The sequence below is a fragment of the Heterodontus francisci genome, unplaced genomic scaffold, assembly GCF_036365525.1.
Source record: "Heterodontus francisci isolate sHetFra1 unplaced genomic scaffold, sHetFra1.hap1 HAP1_SCAFFOLD_631, whole genome shotgun sequence".
In the NCBI taxonomy this organism is placed as follows: domain Eukaryota; kingdom Metazoa; phylum Chordata; class Chondrichthyes; order Heterodontiformes; family Heterodontidae; genus Heterodontus; species Heterodontus francisci.
The window spans coordinates 498,778-514,781 of record NW_027141253.1 but is presented as its reverse complement, the minus strand read 5'-3'; the positions used below and the strand labels follow the sequence as shown (position 1 = coordinate 514,781).

At 67.1% G+C, this 16,004-nt stretch overlaps 1 protein-coding gene across 1 annotated transcript in view; it reads left to right on the top strand.

The window, feature by feature from the left end:
* The window catches only part of LOC137362541 (butyrophilin subfamily 3 member A3-like), a 156,130-nt gene extending 140,358 nt beyond the window's left edge, over positions 1 to 15,772 (top strand). The window contains exon 8 of the mRNA XM_068026929.1: positions 15,237 to 15,772. Coding sequence (XP_067883030.1) covers positions 15,237 to 15,772 — 536 coding nt within the window. The remainder of the gene's footprint in view (positions 1 to 15,236) is intronic.
* Positions 15,773 to 16,004: the final 232 nt, after the last annotated feature.

Genomic DNA, 16,004 nt, shown 5'->3' with positions numbered 1-16,004 from the left:
TCTCTCCCCCCCGATCCCCAGCGAGTCTCTCCCCCCGATCCCCAGCGAGTCTCTCCCCGATCCCCAGTGAGTCTCTACCCCCCCACCCCCGATCCCCAGCGAGTCTCTCCCCAAGTTCCAGTGAGTCTCTCCCCCCCCGATCCCCAGCGTGTCTCTCCCCCCCTGATCCCCAGCGAGTCTCTCCCCCGATCCCCAGCGCGTCTCTGCCCTGATCCCCAGCGAGTCTCTCTGCCCCGATCCCCAGCGAGTCTCTCCCCCCCCGATCCCCAGCGAGTCTCCCCCTGATCCCCAGCGAGTCTCTCCCCCGATACCCAGCGAGTCTCTCCCCCTGATCCCCAGCGAGTCTCTCCCCCTGATCCCCAGCGAGTCTCTCCCCCTGATCCCCAGCGAGTCTCTCCCCCTGATCCCCAGCGAGTCTCTCCCCCTGATCCCCAGCGAGTCTCTCCCCCTGATCCCCAGCGAGTCTCTCCCCCTGATCCCCAGCGAGTCTCTCCCCCTGATCCACAGCGAGTCTCTCCCCCGATCCCCAGCGGGTCTCTCCCCCCCCGATCCCCAGCGAGTCTCCCCCTGATCCCCAGCGAATCTCTCCCCCTGATCCCCAGCGAGTCTCTCCCCCGATCCCCAGTGAGTCTCTCCCTGATCCCCAGCGAGTCTCTCCCCGATCCCCAGCGAGTCTCTCCCCCGATCCCCAGCGAGTCTCTCCCCGATCCCCAGCGAGTCTCTCCCCCGATCCCCAGTGAGTCTCTCCCTGATCCCCAGCGAGTCTCTCCCCCGATCCCCAGTGAGTCTCTCCCCCGATCCCCAGCGAGTCTCCCCCGATCCCCAGCGAGTCTCTCCCCCGATCCCCAGTGAGTCTCTCCCCCGATCCCCAGTGAGTCTCTCCCCCGATCCCCAGTGAATCTCTCCCTGATCCCCAGCGAGTCTCTCCCCCGATCCCCAGTGAGTCTCTCCCCCGATCCCCAGTGAGTCTCTCCCCCGATCCCCAGCGAGTCTCCCCCGATCCCCAGCGAGTCTCCCCCGATCCCCAGCGAGTCTCTCCCCCGATCCCCAGCGAGTCTCTCCCCCGATCCCCAGTGAGTCTCTCCCTGATCCCCAGCGAGTCTCTCCCCCGATCCCCAGTGAGTCTCTCCCCCGATCCCCAGCGAGTCTCCCCCGATCCCCAGCGAGTCTCCCCCGATCCCCAGCGAGTCTCCCCCGATCCCCAGCGAGTCTCTCCCTGATCCCCAGCGAGTCTCTCCCCCGATCCCCAGTGAGTCTCTCCCCGATCCCCAGCGAGTCTCTCCCCCGATCCCCAGCGAGTCTCTCCCCCGATCCCCAGCGAGTTTCTCCCCCCGATCCCCAGCGAGTCTCTCCCCCCGATCCCCAGCGAGTCTCTCCCCCGATCCCCAGTGAGTCTCTCCCCCCGATCCCCAGCGAGTCTCTCCCCCCCGATCCCCAGCGAGTCTCTCCCCCCCGATCCCCAGCGAGTCTCTCCCCCCGATCCCCAGCGAGTCTCTCCCCCCGATCCCCAGCGAGTCTCTCCCCGATCCCCAGTGAGTCTCTACCCCCCCACCCCCGATCCCCAGCGAGTCTCTCCCCCGATCCCCAGCGAGTCTCTCCCCGATCCCCAGTGAGTCTCTACCCCCCCACCCCCGATCCCCAGCGAGTCTCTCTCCCCCCGATCCCCAGTGAGTCTCTCCCCCTGATCCCCAGTGAGTCTCTCCCCCTGATCCCCAGTGAGTCTCTCCCCCTGATCCCCAGTGAGTCTCTCCCCCGATCCCCAGCGAGTCTCTCCCCCGATCCCCAGCGAGTCTCTCCCCCGATCCCCAGTGAGTCTCTCCCCCCGATCCCCAGCGAGTCTCTCCCCCCCGATCCCCAGCGAGTCTCTCCCCCCGATCCCCAGCGAGTCTCTCCCCGATCCCCAGTGCGTCTCTACCCCCCCACCCCCGATCCCCAGCGAGTCTCTCCCCCGATCCCCAGCGAATCTCTCCCCCCGATCCCCAGCGAGTCTCTCCCCCGATCCCCAGCGAGTCTCTCCCCCCCCCCGATCCCCAGCGAGCCTCTCCCCCCCGATCCCCAGCGAGCCTCTCACCCCGATCCCCAGCGAGTCTCTCTCCCCGATCCCAGGTGAGTCTCTCCCCCGATCCCCAGCGAGTCTCCCCCCGATCCCCAGCGAGTCTCTCTCCCCGATCCCCAGCGAGTCTCTCCCCCGATCCCCAGCGAGTCTCTCCCCCGATCCCCAGCGAGTCTCTCCCCCGATCCCCAGCGAGTTTCTCCCCGATCCCCAGCGAGTCTCTCTCCCCGATCCCCAGCGAGTCTCTCTCCCCGATCCCCAGCGAGTCTCTCCCCCGATCCCCAGCGAGTCTCTCCCCCGATCCCCAGCGAGTCTCTCCCCCTGATCCCCAGCGAGTCTCTCCCCCGATCCCCAGCGAGTCTCCCCCTGATCCCCAGCGAGTCTCTCCCCCGATCCCCAGCGAGTCTCCCCCTGATCCCCAGCGAGTCTCTCCCCCCCGATCCCCAGTGAGTCTCTCCCCCGATCCCCAGTGAGTCTCTCCCTGATCCCCAGCGAGTCTCTCCCCCGATCCCCAGCGAGTCTCTCCCCGATCCCCAGCGAGTCTCTCCCCCGATCCCCAGCGAGTCTCTCCCCCCGATCCCCAGCGAGTCTCTCCCCCCGATCCCCAGCGAGTCTCTCCCCCCGATCCCCAGCGAGTCTCTCCCCGATCCCCAGTGAGTCTCTACCCCCCACCCCCGATCCCCAGCGAGTCTCTCCCCCGATCCCCAGCGAGTCTCTCCCCCCGATCCCCAGCGAGTCTCTCCCCCTGATCCCCAGTGAGTCTCTCCCCCTGATCCCCAGTGAGTCTCTCCCCCTGATCCCCAGTGAGTCTCTCCCCCTGATCCCCAGTGAGTCTCTCCCCCGATCCCCAGCGAGTCTCTCCCCCGATCCCCAGTGAGTCTCTCCCCCGATCCCCAGCGAGTCTCTACCCCCCCACCCCCGATCCCCAGCGAGTCTCTCCCCCGATCCCCAGCGAGTCTCTCCCCCGATCCCCAGCGAGTCTCTCCCCCCCGATCCCCAGCGAGTCTCTCACCCCCGATCCCCAGCGAGTCTCTCCCCCCGATCCCCAGCGAGTCTCTCCCCGATCCCCAGTGAGTCTCTACCCCCCCACCCCCGATCCCCAGCGAGTCTCTCCCCAAGTTCCAGTGAGTCTCTCCCCCCCCGATCCCCAGCGTGTCTCTCCCCCCCCGATCCCCAGCGAGTCTCTCCCCCGATCCCCAGCGAGTCTCTGCCCCGATCCCCAGCGAGTCTCTCCCCCCCGATCCCCAGCGAGTCTCTCCCCCCCCGATCCCCAGCGAGTCTCCCCCTGATCCCCAGCGAGTCTCTCCCCCGATACCCAGCGAGTCTCTCCCCCTGATCCCCAGCGAGTCTCTCCCCCTGATCCCCAGCGAGTCTCTCCCCCTGATCCCCAGCGAGTCTCTCCCCCTGATCCCCAGCGAGTCTCTCCCCCTGATCCCCAGCGAGTCTCTCCCCCTGATCCCCAGCGAGTCTCTCCCCCGATCCCCAGCGGGTCTCTCCCCCCGTGATCCCCAGCGAGTCTCCCCCTGATCCCCAGCGAATCTCTCCCCCTGATCCCCAGCGAGTCTCTCCCCCGATCCCCAGTGAGTCTCTCCCTGATCCCCAGCGAGTCTCTCCCCCGATCCCCAGTGAGTCTCTCCCTGATCCCCAGCGAGTCTCTCCCCCGATCCCCAGTGAGTCTCTCCCCCGATCCCCAGCGAGTCTCCCCCGATCCCCAGCGAGTCTCTCCCCCGATCCCCAGTGAGTCTCTCCCCCGATCCCCAGTGAGTCTCTCCCCCGATCCCCAGTGAATCTCTCCCTGATCCCCAGCGAGTCTCTCCCCCGATCCCCAGTGAGTCTCTCCCCCGATCCCCAGCGAGTCTCCCCCGATCCCCAGCGAGTCTCCCCCGATCCCCAGCGAGTCTCTCCCCCGATCCCCAGCGAGTCTCTCCCCCGATCCCCAGTGAGTCTCTCCCTGATCCCCAGCGAGTCTCTCCCCCGATCCCCAGTGAGTCTCTCCCCCGATCCCCAGCGAGTCTCCCCCGATCCCCAGCGAGTCTCCCCCGATCCCCAGCGAGTCTCCCCCGATCCCCAGCGAGTCTCTCCCTGATCCCCAGCGAGTCTCTCCCCCGATCCCCAGTGAGTCTCTCCCCGATCCCCAGCGAGTCTCTCCCCCGATCCCCAGTGAGTCTCTCCCTGATCCCCAGCGAGTCTCTACCCCCCCCCCACCCGATCCCCAGCGAGTCTCTCCCCGCTCCCCAGTGAGTCTCTCCCCCGATCCCCAGCGAGTCTCTCCCCCGAAACGCAGCGAGTCTCTCCCCCGATCCCCAGTGAGTCTCTCCCTGATCCCCAGCGAGTCTCTCCCCCGATCCCCAGCGAGTCTCTCCCCCGATCCCCAGCGAGTCTCTCCCCCGATCCCCAGCGAGCCTCTCCCCCTGATCCCCAGCGAGTCTCTCCCCCGATCCCCAGCGAGTCTCTCCCCCGATCCCCAGCGAGTCTCCCCCTGATCCCCAGTGAGTCTCTTCCCCCCGATCCCCAGCGAGTCTCTCCCCCCGATCCCCAGCGAGTCTCTCCCCCGATCCCCAGTGAGTCTCTCCCCCCGATCCCCAGCGAGTCTCTCCCCCCCGATCCCCAGCGAGTCTCTCCCCCCCGATCCCCAGCGAGTCTCTCCCCCCGATCCCCACCGAGTCTCTCCCCGATCCCCAGTGAGTCTCTACCCCCCCACCCCCGATCCCCAGCGAGTCTCTCCCCCCGATCCCCAGTGAGTCTCTACCCCCCCACCCCCGATCCCCAGCGAGTCTCTCCCCCCGATCCCCAGCGAGTCTCTCCCCGATCCCCAGTGAGTCTCTACCCCCCCACCCCCGATCCCCAGCGAGTCTCTCCCCGATCCCCAGCGAGTCTCTCCCCCCGATCCCCAGCGAGTCTCTCCCCCGATCCCCAGTGAGTCTCTCCCCCCGATCCCCAGCGAGTCTCTCCCCCCGATCCCCAGCGAGTCTCTCCCCGATCCCCAGTGAGTCTCTACCCCCACACCCCCGATCCCCAGCGAGTCTCTGCCCCGATCCCCAGCGAGTCTCTCCCCCCGATCCCCAGCGAGTCTCTCCCCCGATCCCCAGCGAGTCTCTCCCCCGATCCCCAGCGAGTCTCTCCCCCTGATCCCCAGTGAGTCTCTCCCCCGATCCCCAGCGAGTCTCTCCCCCGATCCCCAGTGAGTCTCTCCCCCCGATCCCCAGCGAGTCTCTCCCCCCCGATCCCCAGCGAGTCTCTCCCCCCGATCCCCAGCGAGTCTCCCCCTGATCCCCAGCGAGTCTCTCCCCCGATCCCCAGCGAGTCTCTCCCCCGATCCCCAGCGAGTCTCTCCCCCCCCGATCCCCAGCGAGTCTCCCCCTGATCCCAGGCGAGTCTCTCCCCCGATACCCAGCGAGTCTCTCCCCCTGATCCCCAGCGAGTCTCTCCCCCCGATCCCCAGCGAGTCTCTCCCCCGATCCCCAGCGAGTCTCTCCCCCCCCCGATCCCCAGCGAGTCTCCCCCTGATCCCCAGCGAATCTCTCCCCCTGATCCCCAGCGAGTCTCTCCCCCGATCCCCAGTGAGTCTCTCCCTGATCCCCAGCGAGTCTCTCCCCGATCCCCAGCGAGTTTCTCCCCGATCCCCAGCGAGTCTCTCTCCCCGATCCCCAGCAAGTCTCTCTCCCCGATCCCCAGCGAGTCTCTCCCCCGATCCCCAGCGAGTCTCTCCCCCGATCCCCAGCGAGTCTCTCCCCCTGATCCCCAGCGAGTCTCTCCCCCGATCCCCAGCGAGTCTCTCCCCCGATCCCCAGCGAGTCTCTCCCCCTGATCCCCAGCGAGTCTCTCCCCCGATCCCCAGCAAGTCTCCCCCTGATCCCCAGCGAGTCTCTCCCCGCCGATCCCCAGTGAGTCTCTCCCCGCCGATCCCCAGTGAGTCTCTCCCCGATCCCCAGCGAGTCTCTCCCCCGATCCCCAGCGAGTCTCTCCCCCCCCGATCCCCAGCGAGTCTCCCCCTGATCCCCAGCGAGTCTCTCCCCCGATACCCAGCGAGTCTCTCCCCCTGATCCCCAGCGAGTCTCTCCCCCTGATCCCCAGCGAGTCTCTCCCCCGATCCCCAGCGAGTCTCTCCCCCCCCGATCCCCAGCGAGTCTCCCCCTGATCCCCAGCGAATCTCTCCCCCTGATCCCCAGCGAGTCTCTCCCCCGATCCCCAGTGAGTCTCTCCCTGATCCCCAGCGAGTCTCTCCCCGATCTCCAGCGAGTTTCTCCCCGATCCCCAGTGAGTCTCTCCCTGATCCCCAGCGAGTCTCTCCCTGATCCCCAGCGAGTCTCTCCCACGATCCCCAGCGAGTCTCTCTCCCCGATCCCCAGCGAGTCTCTCCCCCGATCCCCAGCGAGTCTCTCCCCCGATCCCCAGCGAGTCTCTCCCCCTGATCCCCAGCGAGTCTCTCCCCCGATCCCCAGCGAGTCTCTCCCCCGATCCCCAGCGAGTCTCTCCCCCTGATCCCCAGCGAGTCTCTCCCCCGATCCCCAGCAAGTCTCCCCCTGATCCCCAGCGAGTCTCTCCCCCCCGATCCCCAGTGAGTCTCTCCCCCGATCCCCAGTGAGTCTCTCCCTGATCCCCAGCGAGTCTCTCCCCCGATCCCCAGCGAGTCTCTCCCCCGATCCCCAGCGAGTCTCTCCCCCGATCCCCAGCGAGTTTCTCCCCCCGATCCCCAGCGAGTCTCTCCCCCCGATCCCCAGCGAGTCTCTCCCCCCGATCCCCAGCGAGTCTCTCCCCGATCCCCAGTGAGTCTCTACCCCCCCACCCCCGATCCCCAGCGAGTCTCTCCCCCCGATCCCCAGCGAGTCTCTACCCCCCCACCCCCGATCCCCAGCGAGTCTCTCCCCCCGATCCCCAGCGAGTCTCTCCCCCTGATCCCCAGTGAGTCTCTCCCCCTGATCCCCAGTGAGTCTCTCCCCCTGATCCCCAGTGAGTCTCTCCCCCGATCCCCAGCGAGTCTCTCCCCCGATCCCCAGTGAGTCTCTCCCCCCGATCCCCAGCGAGTCTCTCCCCCCCGATCCCCAGCGAGTCTCTCCCCCCGATCCCCAGCGAGTCTCTCCCCGATCCCCAGTGAGTCTCTACCCCCCCACTCCCGATCCCCAGCGAGTCTCTCCCCCGATCCCCAGCGAATCTCTCCCCCCGATCCCCAGCGAGTCTCTCCCCCGATCCCCAGCGAGTCTCTCCCCCGATCCCCAGCGAGTCTCTCCCCCGATCCCCAGCGAGTCTCTCCCCCGATCCCCAGCGAGTCTCTCCCCCCCGATCCCCAGCGAGTCTCTCCCCCCGATCCCCAGCGAGTCTCTCCCCCCGATCCCCAGCGAGTCTCTCCCCCCGAACCCCAGCGAGTCTCTCCCCGATCCCCAGTGAGTCTCTCTCCCCGATCCCCAGTGAGTCTCAACCCCCCCACCCCCGATCCCCAGCGAGTCTCTCCCCGATTTCCAGTGAGTCTCTCCCCCCCCGATCCCCAGCGTGTCTCTCCCCCCCCGATCCCCAGCGAGTCTCTCCCCCGATCCCCAGCGAGTCTCTCCCCCGATCCCCAGCGAGTCTCTCCCCCTGATCCCCAGCGAGTCTCTCCCCCGATCCCCAGCAAGTCTCCCCCTGATCCCCAGCGAGTCTCTCCCCGCCGATCCCCAGTGAGTCTCTCCCCCGATCCCCAGTGAGTCTCTCCCCGATCCCCAGCGAGTCTCTCCCCCGATCCCCAGCGAGTCTCTCCCCCCCCGATCCCCAGCGAGTCTCCCCCTGATCCCCAGCGAGTCTCTCCCCCGATACCCAGCGAGTCTCTCCCCCTGATCCCCAGCGAGTCTCTCCCCCTGATCCCCAGCGAGTCTCTCCCCCGATCCCCAGCGAGTCTCTCCCCCCCCGATCCCCAGCGAGTCTCCCCCTGATCCCCAGCGAATCTCTCCCCCTGATCCCCAGCGAGTCTCTCCCCCGATCCCCAGTGAGTCTCTCCCTGATCCCCAGCGAGTCTCTCCCCGATCTCCAGCGAGTTTCTCCCCGATCCCCAGTGAGTCTCTCCCTGATCCCCAGCGAGTCTCTCCCTGATCCCCAGCGAGTCTCTCCCACGATCCCCAGCGAGTCTCTCTCCCCGATCCCCAGCGAGTCTCTCCCCCGATCCCCAGCGAGTCTCTCCCCCGATCCCCAGCGAGTCTCTCCCCCTGATCCCCAGCGAGTCTCTCCCCCGATCCCCAGCGAGTCTCTCCCCCGATCCCCAGCGAGTCTCTCCCCCTGATCCCCAGCGAGTCTCTCCCCCGATCCCCAGCAAGTCTCCCCCTGATCCCCAGCGAGTCTCTCCCCCCCGATCCCCAGTGAGTCTCTCCCCCGATCCCCAGTGAGTCTCTCCCTGATCCCCAGCGAGTCTCTCCCCCGATCCCCAGCGAGTCTCTCCCCCGATCCCCAGCGAGTCTCTCCCCCGATCCCCAGCGAGTTTCTCCCCCCGATCCCCAGCGAGTCTCTCCCCCCGATCCCCAGCGAGTCTCTCCCCCCGATCCCCAGCGAGTCTCTCCCCGATCCCCAGTGAGTCTCTACCCCCCCACCCCCGATCCCCAGCGAGTCTCTCCCCCCGATCCCCAGCGAGTCTCTACCCCCCCACCCCCGATCCCCAGCGAGTCTCTCCCCCCGATCCCCAGCGAGTCTCTCCCCCTGATCCCCAGTGAGTCTCTCCCCCTGATCCCCAGTGAGTCTCTCCCCCTGATCCCCAGTGAGTCTCTCCCCCGATCCCCAGCGAGTCTCTCCCCCGATCCCCAGTGAGTCTCTCCCCCCGATCCCCAGCGAGTCTCTCCCCCCCGATCCCCAGCGAGTCTCTCCCCCCGATCCCCAGCGAGTCTCTCCCCGATCCCCAGTGAGTCTCTACCCCCCCACTCCCGATCCCCAGCGAGTCTCTCCCCCGATCCCCAGCGAATCTCTCCCCCCGATCCCCAGCGAGTCTCTCCCCCGATCCCCAGCGAGTCTCTCCCCCGATCCCCAGCGAGTCTCTCCCCCGATCCCCAGCGAGTCTCTCCCCCGATCCCCAGCGAGTCTCTCCCCCCCGATCCCCAGCGAGTCTCTCCCCCCGATCCCCAGCGAGTCTCTCCCCCCGATCCCCAGCGAGTCTCTCCCCCCGAACCCCAGCGAGTCTCTCCCCGATCCCCAGTGAGTCTCTCTCCCCGATCCCCAGTGAGTCTCTACCCCCCCACCCCCGATCCCCAGCGAGTCTCTCCCCGATTTCCAGTGAGTCTCTCCCCCCCCGATCCCCAGCGTGTCTCTCCCCCCCCGATCCCCAGCGAGTCTCTCCCCCGATCCCCAGCGAGTCTCTGCCCCGATCCCCAGCGAGTCTCTCCCCCCCCGATCCCCAGCGAGTCTCTCCCCCCCCGATCCCCAGCGAGTCTCCCCCTGATCCCCAGCGAGTCTCTCCCCCGATACCCAGCGAGTCTCTCCCCCTGATCCCCAGCGAGTCTCTCCCCCTGATCCCCAGCGAGTCTCTCCCCCCCCGATCCCCAGCGAGTCTCCCCCTGATCCCCAGCGAGTCTCTCCCCCGATACCCAGCGAGTCTCTCCCCCTGATCCCCAGCGAGTCTCTCCCCCCCCGATCCCCAGCGAGTCTCCCCCTGATCCCCAGCGAGTCTCTCCCCCGATACCCAGCGAGTCTCTCCCCCGATCCCCAGCGAGTCTCTGCCCCGATCCCCAGCGAGTCTCTCCCCCCCCGATCCCCAGCGAGTCTCTCCCCCCCCGATCCCCAGCGAGTCTCCCCCTGATCCCCAGCGAGTCTCTCCCCCTGATCCCCAGCGAGTCTCTCCCCCTGATCCCCAGCGAGTCTCTCCCCCGATCCCCAGCGAGTCTCTCCCCCCCCGATCCCCAGCGTCTCCCCCTGATCCCCAGCGAATCTCTCCCCCTGATCCCCAGCGAGTCTCTCCCCCGATCCCCAGTGAGTCTCTCCCTGATCCCCAGCGAGTCTCTCCCCGATCCCCAGCGAGTCTCTCCCCCGATCCCCAGCGAGTCTCTCCCCGATCCCCAGCGAGTCTCTCCCCCGATCCCCAGTGAGTCTCTCCCTGATCCCCAGCGAGTCTCTCCCCCGATCCCCAGTGAGTCTCTCCCCCGATCCCCAGCGAGTCTCCCCCGATCCCCAGCGAGTCTCTCCCCCGATCCCCAGTGAGTCTCTCCCCCGATCCCCAGTGAGTCTCTCCCCCGATCCCCAGTGAATCTCTCCCTGATCCCCAGCGAGTCTCTCCCCCGATCCCCAGTGAGTCTCTCCCCCGATCCCCAGTGAGTCTCTCCCCCGATCCCCAGCGAGTCTCCCCCGATCCCCAGCGAGTCTCTCCCCCGATCCCCAGCGAGTCTGTCCCCCGATCCCCAGTGAGTCTCTCCCTGATCCCCAGCGAGTCTCTCCCCCGATCCCCAGTGAGTCTCTCCCCCGATCCCCAGCGAGTCTCCCCCGATCCCCAGCGAGTCTCCCCCGATCCCCAGCGAGTCTCCCCCGATCCCCAGCGAGTCTCTCCCTGATCCCCAGCGAGTCTCTCCCCCGATCCCCAGTGAGTCTCTCCCCGATCCCCAGCGAGTCTCTCCCCCGATCCCCAGTGAGTCTCTCCCTGATCCCCAGCGAGTCTCTACCCCCCCCCCACCCGATCCCCAGCGAGTCTCTCCCCGCTCCCCAGTGAGTCTCTCCCCCGATCCCCAGCGAGTCTCCCCCGATCCCCAGCGAGTCTCTTCCCCGAAACGCAGCGAGTCTCTCCCCCGAACCCCAGTGAGTCTCTCCCTGATCCCCAGCGAGTCTCTCCCCCGATCCCCAGCGAGTCTCTCCCCCGATCCCCAGCGAGTCTCTCCCCCGATCCCCAGCGAGTCTCTCCCCCGATCCCCAGCGAGTCTCTCCCCCGATCCCCAGCGAGTCTCTCCCCCTGATCCCCAGCGAGTCTCTCCCCCGATCCCCAGCGAGTCTCTCCCCCTGATCCCCAGTGAGTCTCTTCCCCGATCCCCAGCGAGTCTCTCCCCCCGATCCCCAGCGAGTCTCTCCCCCGATCCCCAGTGAGTCTCTCCCCCCGATCCCCAGCGAGTCTCTCCCCCCCGATCCCCAGCGAGTCTCTCCCCCCCGATCCCCAGCGAGTCTCTCCCCCCGATCCCCACCGAGTCTCTCCCCCCCGATCCCCAGCGAGTCTCTCCCCGATCCCCAGTGAGTCTCTACCCCCCCACCCCCGATCCCCAGCGAGTCTCTCCCCCCGATCCCCAGCGAGTCTCTCCCCCGATCCCCAGTGAGTCTCTCCCCCCGATCCCCAGCGAGTCTCTCCCCCCCGATCCCCAGCGAGTCTCTCCCCCCCGATCCCCAGCGAGTCTCTCCCCCCGATCCCCACCGAGTCTCTCCCCCCCGATCCCCAGCGAGTCTCTCCCCGATCCCCAGTGAGTCTCTACCCCCCCACCCCCGATCCCCAGCGAGTCTCTCCCCCCGATCCCCAGCGAGTCTCTCCCTGATCCCCAGTGAGTCTCTACCCCCCCACCCCCGATCCCCAGTGAGTCTCTCCCCCCGATCCCCAGCGAGTCTCTCCCCCCGATCCCCAGCGAGTCTCTCCCCCCGATCCCCAGCGAGTCTCTCCCCGATCCCCAGTGAGTCTCTACCCCCACACCCCCGATCCCCAGTGAGTCTCTCCCCCCGATCCCCAGCGAGTCTCTCCCCCCGATCCCCAGCGAGTCTCTCCCCCGATCCCCAGTGAGTCTCTCCCCCGATCCCCATCGAGTCTCTCCCCCGATCCCCAGTGAGTCTCTCCCCCGATCCCCAGCGAGTCTCTCCCCCGATCCCCAGTGAGTCTCTCCCCCCGATCCCCAGCGAGTCTCTCCCCCCCGATGCCCAGCGAGTCTCTCCCCCCGATCCCCAGCGAGTCTCTCCCCGATCCCCAGTGAGTCTCTACCCCCCCACCCCCGATCCCCAGTGAGTCTCTCCCCCGATCCCCAGCGAATCTCTCCCCCCGATCCCCAGCGAGTCTCTCCCCGATCCCCAGTGAGTCTCACTCCCCGATCCCCAGTGAGTCTCTACCCCCCCACCCCCGATCCCCAGCGAGTCTCTCCCCGATTTCCAGTGAGTCTCTCCCCCCCCGATCCCCAGCGTGTCTCTCCCCCCCGATCCCCAGCGAGTCTCTCCCCCGATCCCCAGCGAGTCTCTCCCCCGATCCCCAGCGAGTCTCTCCCCCCCCGATCCCCAGCGAGTCTCCCCCTGATCCCCAGCGAGTCTCTCCCCCGATACCCAGCGAGTCTCTCCCCCTGATCCCCAGCGAGTCTCTCCCCCTGATCCCCAGCGAGTCTCTCCCCCGATCCCCAGCGAGTCTCTCCCCCCCCGATCCCCAGCGAGTCTCCCCCTGATCCCCAGCGAATCTCTCCCCCTGATCCCCAGCGAGTCTCTCCCCCGATCCCCAGTGAGTCTCTCCCTGATCCTCAGCGAGTCTCTCCCCGATCCCCAGCGAGTCTCTCCCCCGATCCCCAGCGAGTCTCTCCCCGATCCCCAGCGAGTCTCTCCCCCGATCCCCAGTGAGTCTCTCCCTGATCCCCAGTGAGTCTCTCCCCCGCTCCCCAGTGAGTCTCTCCCCCGATCCCCAGCGAGTCTCCCCCGATCCCCAGCGAGTCTCCCCCGATCCCCAGCGAGTCTCTCCCCCGATCCCCAGCGAGTCTCTCCCCCGATCCCCAGTGAGTCTCTCCCCCGATCCCCAGTGAGTCTCTCCCTGATCCCCAGCGAGTCTCTCCCCCGATCCCCAGCGAGTCTCCCCCGATCCCCAGCGAGTCTCCCCCGATCCCCAGCGAGTCTCTCCCCCGATCCCCAGCGAGTCTCTCCCCCGATCCCCAGCGAGTCTCCCCCGATCCCCAGCGAGTCTCTCCCTGATCCCCAGCGAGTCTCTCCCCCGATCCCCAGTGAGTCTCTCCCCGATCCCCAGCGAGTCTCTCCCCCGATCCCCAGTGAGTCTCTCCCTGATCCCCAGCGAGTCTCTACCCCCCCCCCCGATCCCCAGCGAGTCTCTCCCCGCTCCCCAGTGAGTCTCTCCCCCGATCTCCAGCGAGTCTCCCCCGATCCCCAGCGAGTCTCTCCCCCGAAACCTAGCGAGTCTCTCCCCCGATCCCCAGCGAGTCTCTCCCCCGATCCCCAGCGAGTCTCTCCCCCGATCCCCAGCGAGTCTCTCCCCCGATCCCCAGCGAGTCTCTCCCCCTGATCCCCAGCGAGTCTCTCCCCCGATCCCCAGCGAGTCTCTCCCCCGATCCCCAGCGAGTCTCCCCTTGATCCCCAGTGAGTCTCTTCCCCGATCCCCAGCGAGTCTCTCCCCCCCGATCCCCAGCGAGTCTCTCCCCCCGATCCCCAGCGAGTCTCTCCCCCGATCCCCAGTGAGTCTCTCCCCCCGATCCCCAGCGAGTCTCTCCCCCCGATCCCCAGCGAGTCTCTGCCCGATCCCCAGTGAGTCTCTCTCCCCGATCCCCAGTGAGTCTCTACCCCCCCACCCCCGATCCCCAGCGAGTCTCTCCCCCGATCCCCAGTGAGTCTCTCCCCCGATCCCCAGCGAGTCTCTCCCCCCCGATCCCCAGCGAGTCTCTCCCCCCGATCCCCAGCGAGTCTCTCCCCCGATCCCCAGCGAATCTCTCCCCCCGATCCCCAGCGAGCCTCTCCCCCGATCCCCAGTGAGTCTCTCCCCGATCCCCAGCGAGTCTCTCCCCCGATCCCCAGTGAGTCTCTCCCTGATCCCCAGCGAGTCTCTACCCCCCCCCCCGATCCCCAGCGAGTCTCTCCCCGCTCCCCAGTGAGTCTCTCCCCCGATCTCCAGCGAGTCTCCCCCGATCCCCAGCGAGTCTCTCCCCCGAAACCTAGCGAGTCTCTCCCCCGATCCCCAGCGAGTCTCTCCCCCGATCCCCAGCGAGTCTCTCCCCCGATCCCCAGCGAGTCTCTCCCCCGATCCCCAGCGAGTCTCTCCCCCTGATCCCCAGCGAGTCTCTCCCCCGATCCCCAGCGAGTCTCTCCCCCCCGATCCCCAGCGAGTCTCTCCCCCGATCCCCAGTGAGTCTCTCCCCCCGATCCCCAGCGAGTCTCTCCCCCCGATCCCCAGCGAGTCTCTGCCCGATCCCCAGTGAGTCTCTCTCCCCGATCCCCAGTGAGTCTCTACCCCCCCACCCCCGATCCCCAGCGAGTCTCTCCGCGATCCCCAGCGAGTCTCTCCCCCGATCCCCAGCGAGTCTCTCCCCCCCCAATCCCCAGCGAGTCTCCCCCTGATCCCCAGCGAGTCTCTCCCCCGATCCCCAGCGAGTCTCTCCCCCGATCCCCAGCGAGTCTCTCCCCCTGATCCCCAGCGAGTCTCTCCCCCTGATCCCCAGCGAGTCTCTCCCCCTGATCCCCAGCGAGTCTCTCCCCCGATCCCCAGTGAGTCTCTCCCCCGATCCCCAGCGAGTCTCTCCCCCCCGATCCCCAGCGAGTCTCTCCCCCCGATCCCCAGCGAGTCTCGCCCCGATCCCCAGTGAGTCTCTCCCCTGATCCCCAGCGAATCTCTCCCCCCGTACCCCAGCGAGCCTCTCCCCCGATCCCCAGCGAGTCTCTCCCCCCGATCCCCAGCGAGCCTCTCCCCCGATCCCCAGCGAATCTCTCCCCCCGATCCCCAGCGAGCCTCTCCCCCGATCCCCAGCGAGTCTCTCCCCCCGATTCCCAGCGAGTCTCTCCCCCTGATCCCCAGCGAGTCTCTCCCCCTGATCCCCAGCGAGTCTCTCCCCTGATCCCCAGCGAGTCTCTCCCCCCGATCCCCAGCGAGTCTCTCCCCCCGATCCCCAGTGAGTCTCTCTCCCCCTGATCCCCAGCGAGTCTCTCCCCCGATCCCCAGCGAGTCTCTCCCCCGATCCCCAGCGAGTCTCTCCCCCCGATCCCCAGTGAGTCTCTCTCCCCCTGATCCCCAGCGAGTCTCTCCCCCCGATCCCCAGTGAGTCTCTCCCCCCGATCCCCAGCGAGTCTCCCCCCCGATCCCCAGCGAGTCTCTCTCCCCCGATCCCCAGCGAGTCTCCCCCCCGATCCCCAGCGAGTCTCTCCCCCCGATCCCCAGCGAGTCTCTCTCCCCCTGATCCCCAGCGAGTCTCCCCCCCGATCCCCAGTGAGTCTCTCCCCGATCCCCAGCGAGTCTCTCCCCCCGATCCCCAGCGAGTCTCTCCCCCCGATCCCCAGTGAGTCTCTAATTCTCTGCTTTTTCTCCCAGTCTCTGTGACCCTGGATGTGGAAACAGCGAATCCAGAGCTCGAGGTGTCTGAGGATCTGAAGAGTGTGACACGGACCCAGACCGAGAGGAGTCTCCCTGACACCGGGAAGAGGTTTACAGACAGGCTCTGTCGCTGTGTGCTGGGATCAGAGGGATTCACATCAGGGAGACATTACTGGGAGGTGGAGGTGGAGGGGAATCGGTGGTGGAGTCTGGGAGTAGCCGCAGAGTCTGTGAACAGGAAGGACTGGGTCGACTGGAGTCCGGAGAATGGATTCTGGACCATTGAGCGGGATAATGATCAATTTAATATAAACTCCTCTCCTCGATCTCCTCTCCCTGACGATCCGATTCCCGGGAAGGTGGGAATTTATCTCAGTTATGAGTCCGGGACAGTTTCATTTTACGACGCGGACACCAAGTCCCATCTCCACACTTTCACTGGGAATAAATTCACGGACAAACTTTATCCTTTCTTCCGGACTTTGTATTTCAACGAGTGTCTGAGAATCTGCTCCGACATCACAGTGACCTGACCCCAGGAGCAGAGGTCAGGGGATGAGGGTCAGGGGTTGGGGGTTAACCCAGGTTGTCTCTAAATGTATCATTTAATTTCCAAATTATACATTGTGAAATCACGATCAGACTGTAAATAAAACCAATACAAATATAAATGTCAGCAGATAAAATAAACAGTAAATTAAATATCTTGTGTCTCTCCTTCCTTCATTCACTCCCTGCTTCAGTCAGTCAAACCACCCAGTCCCG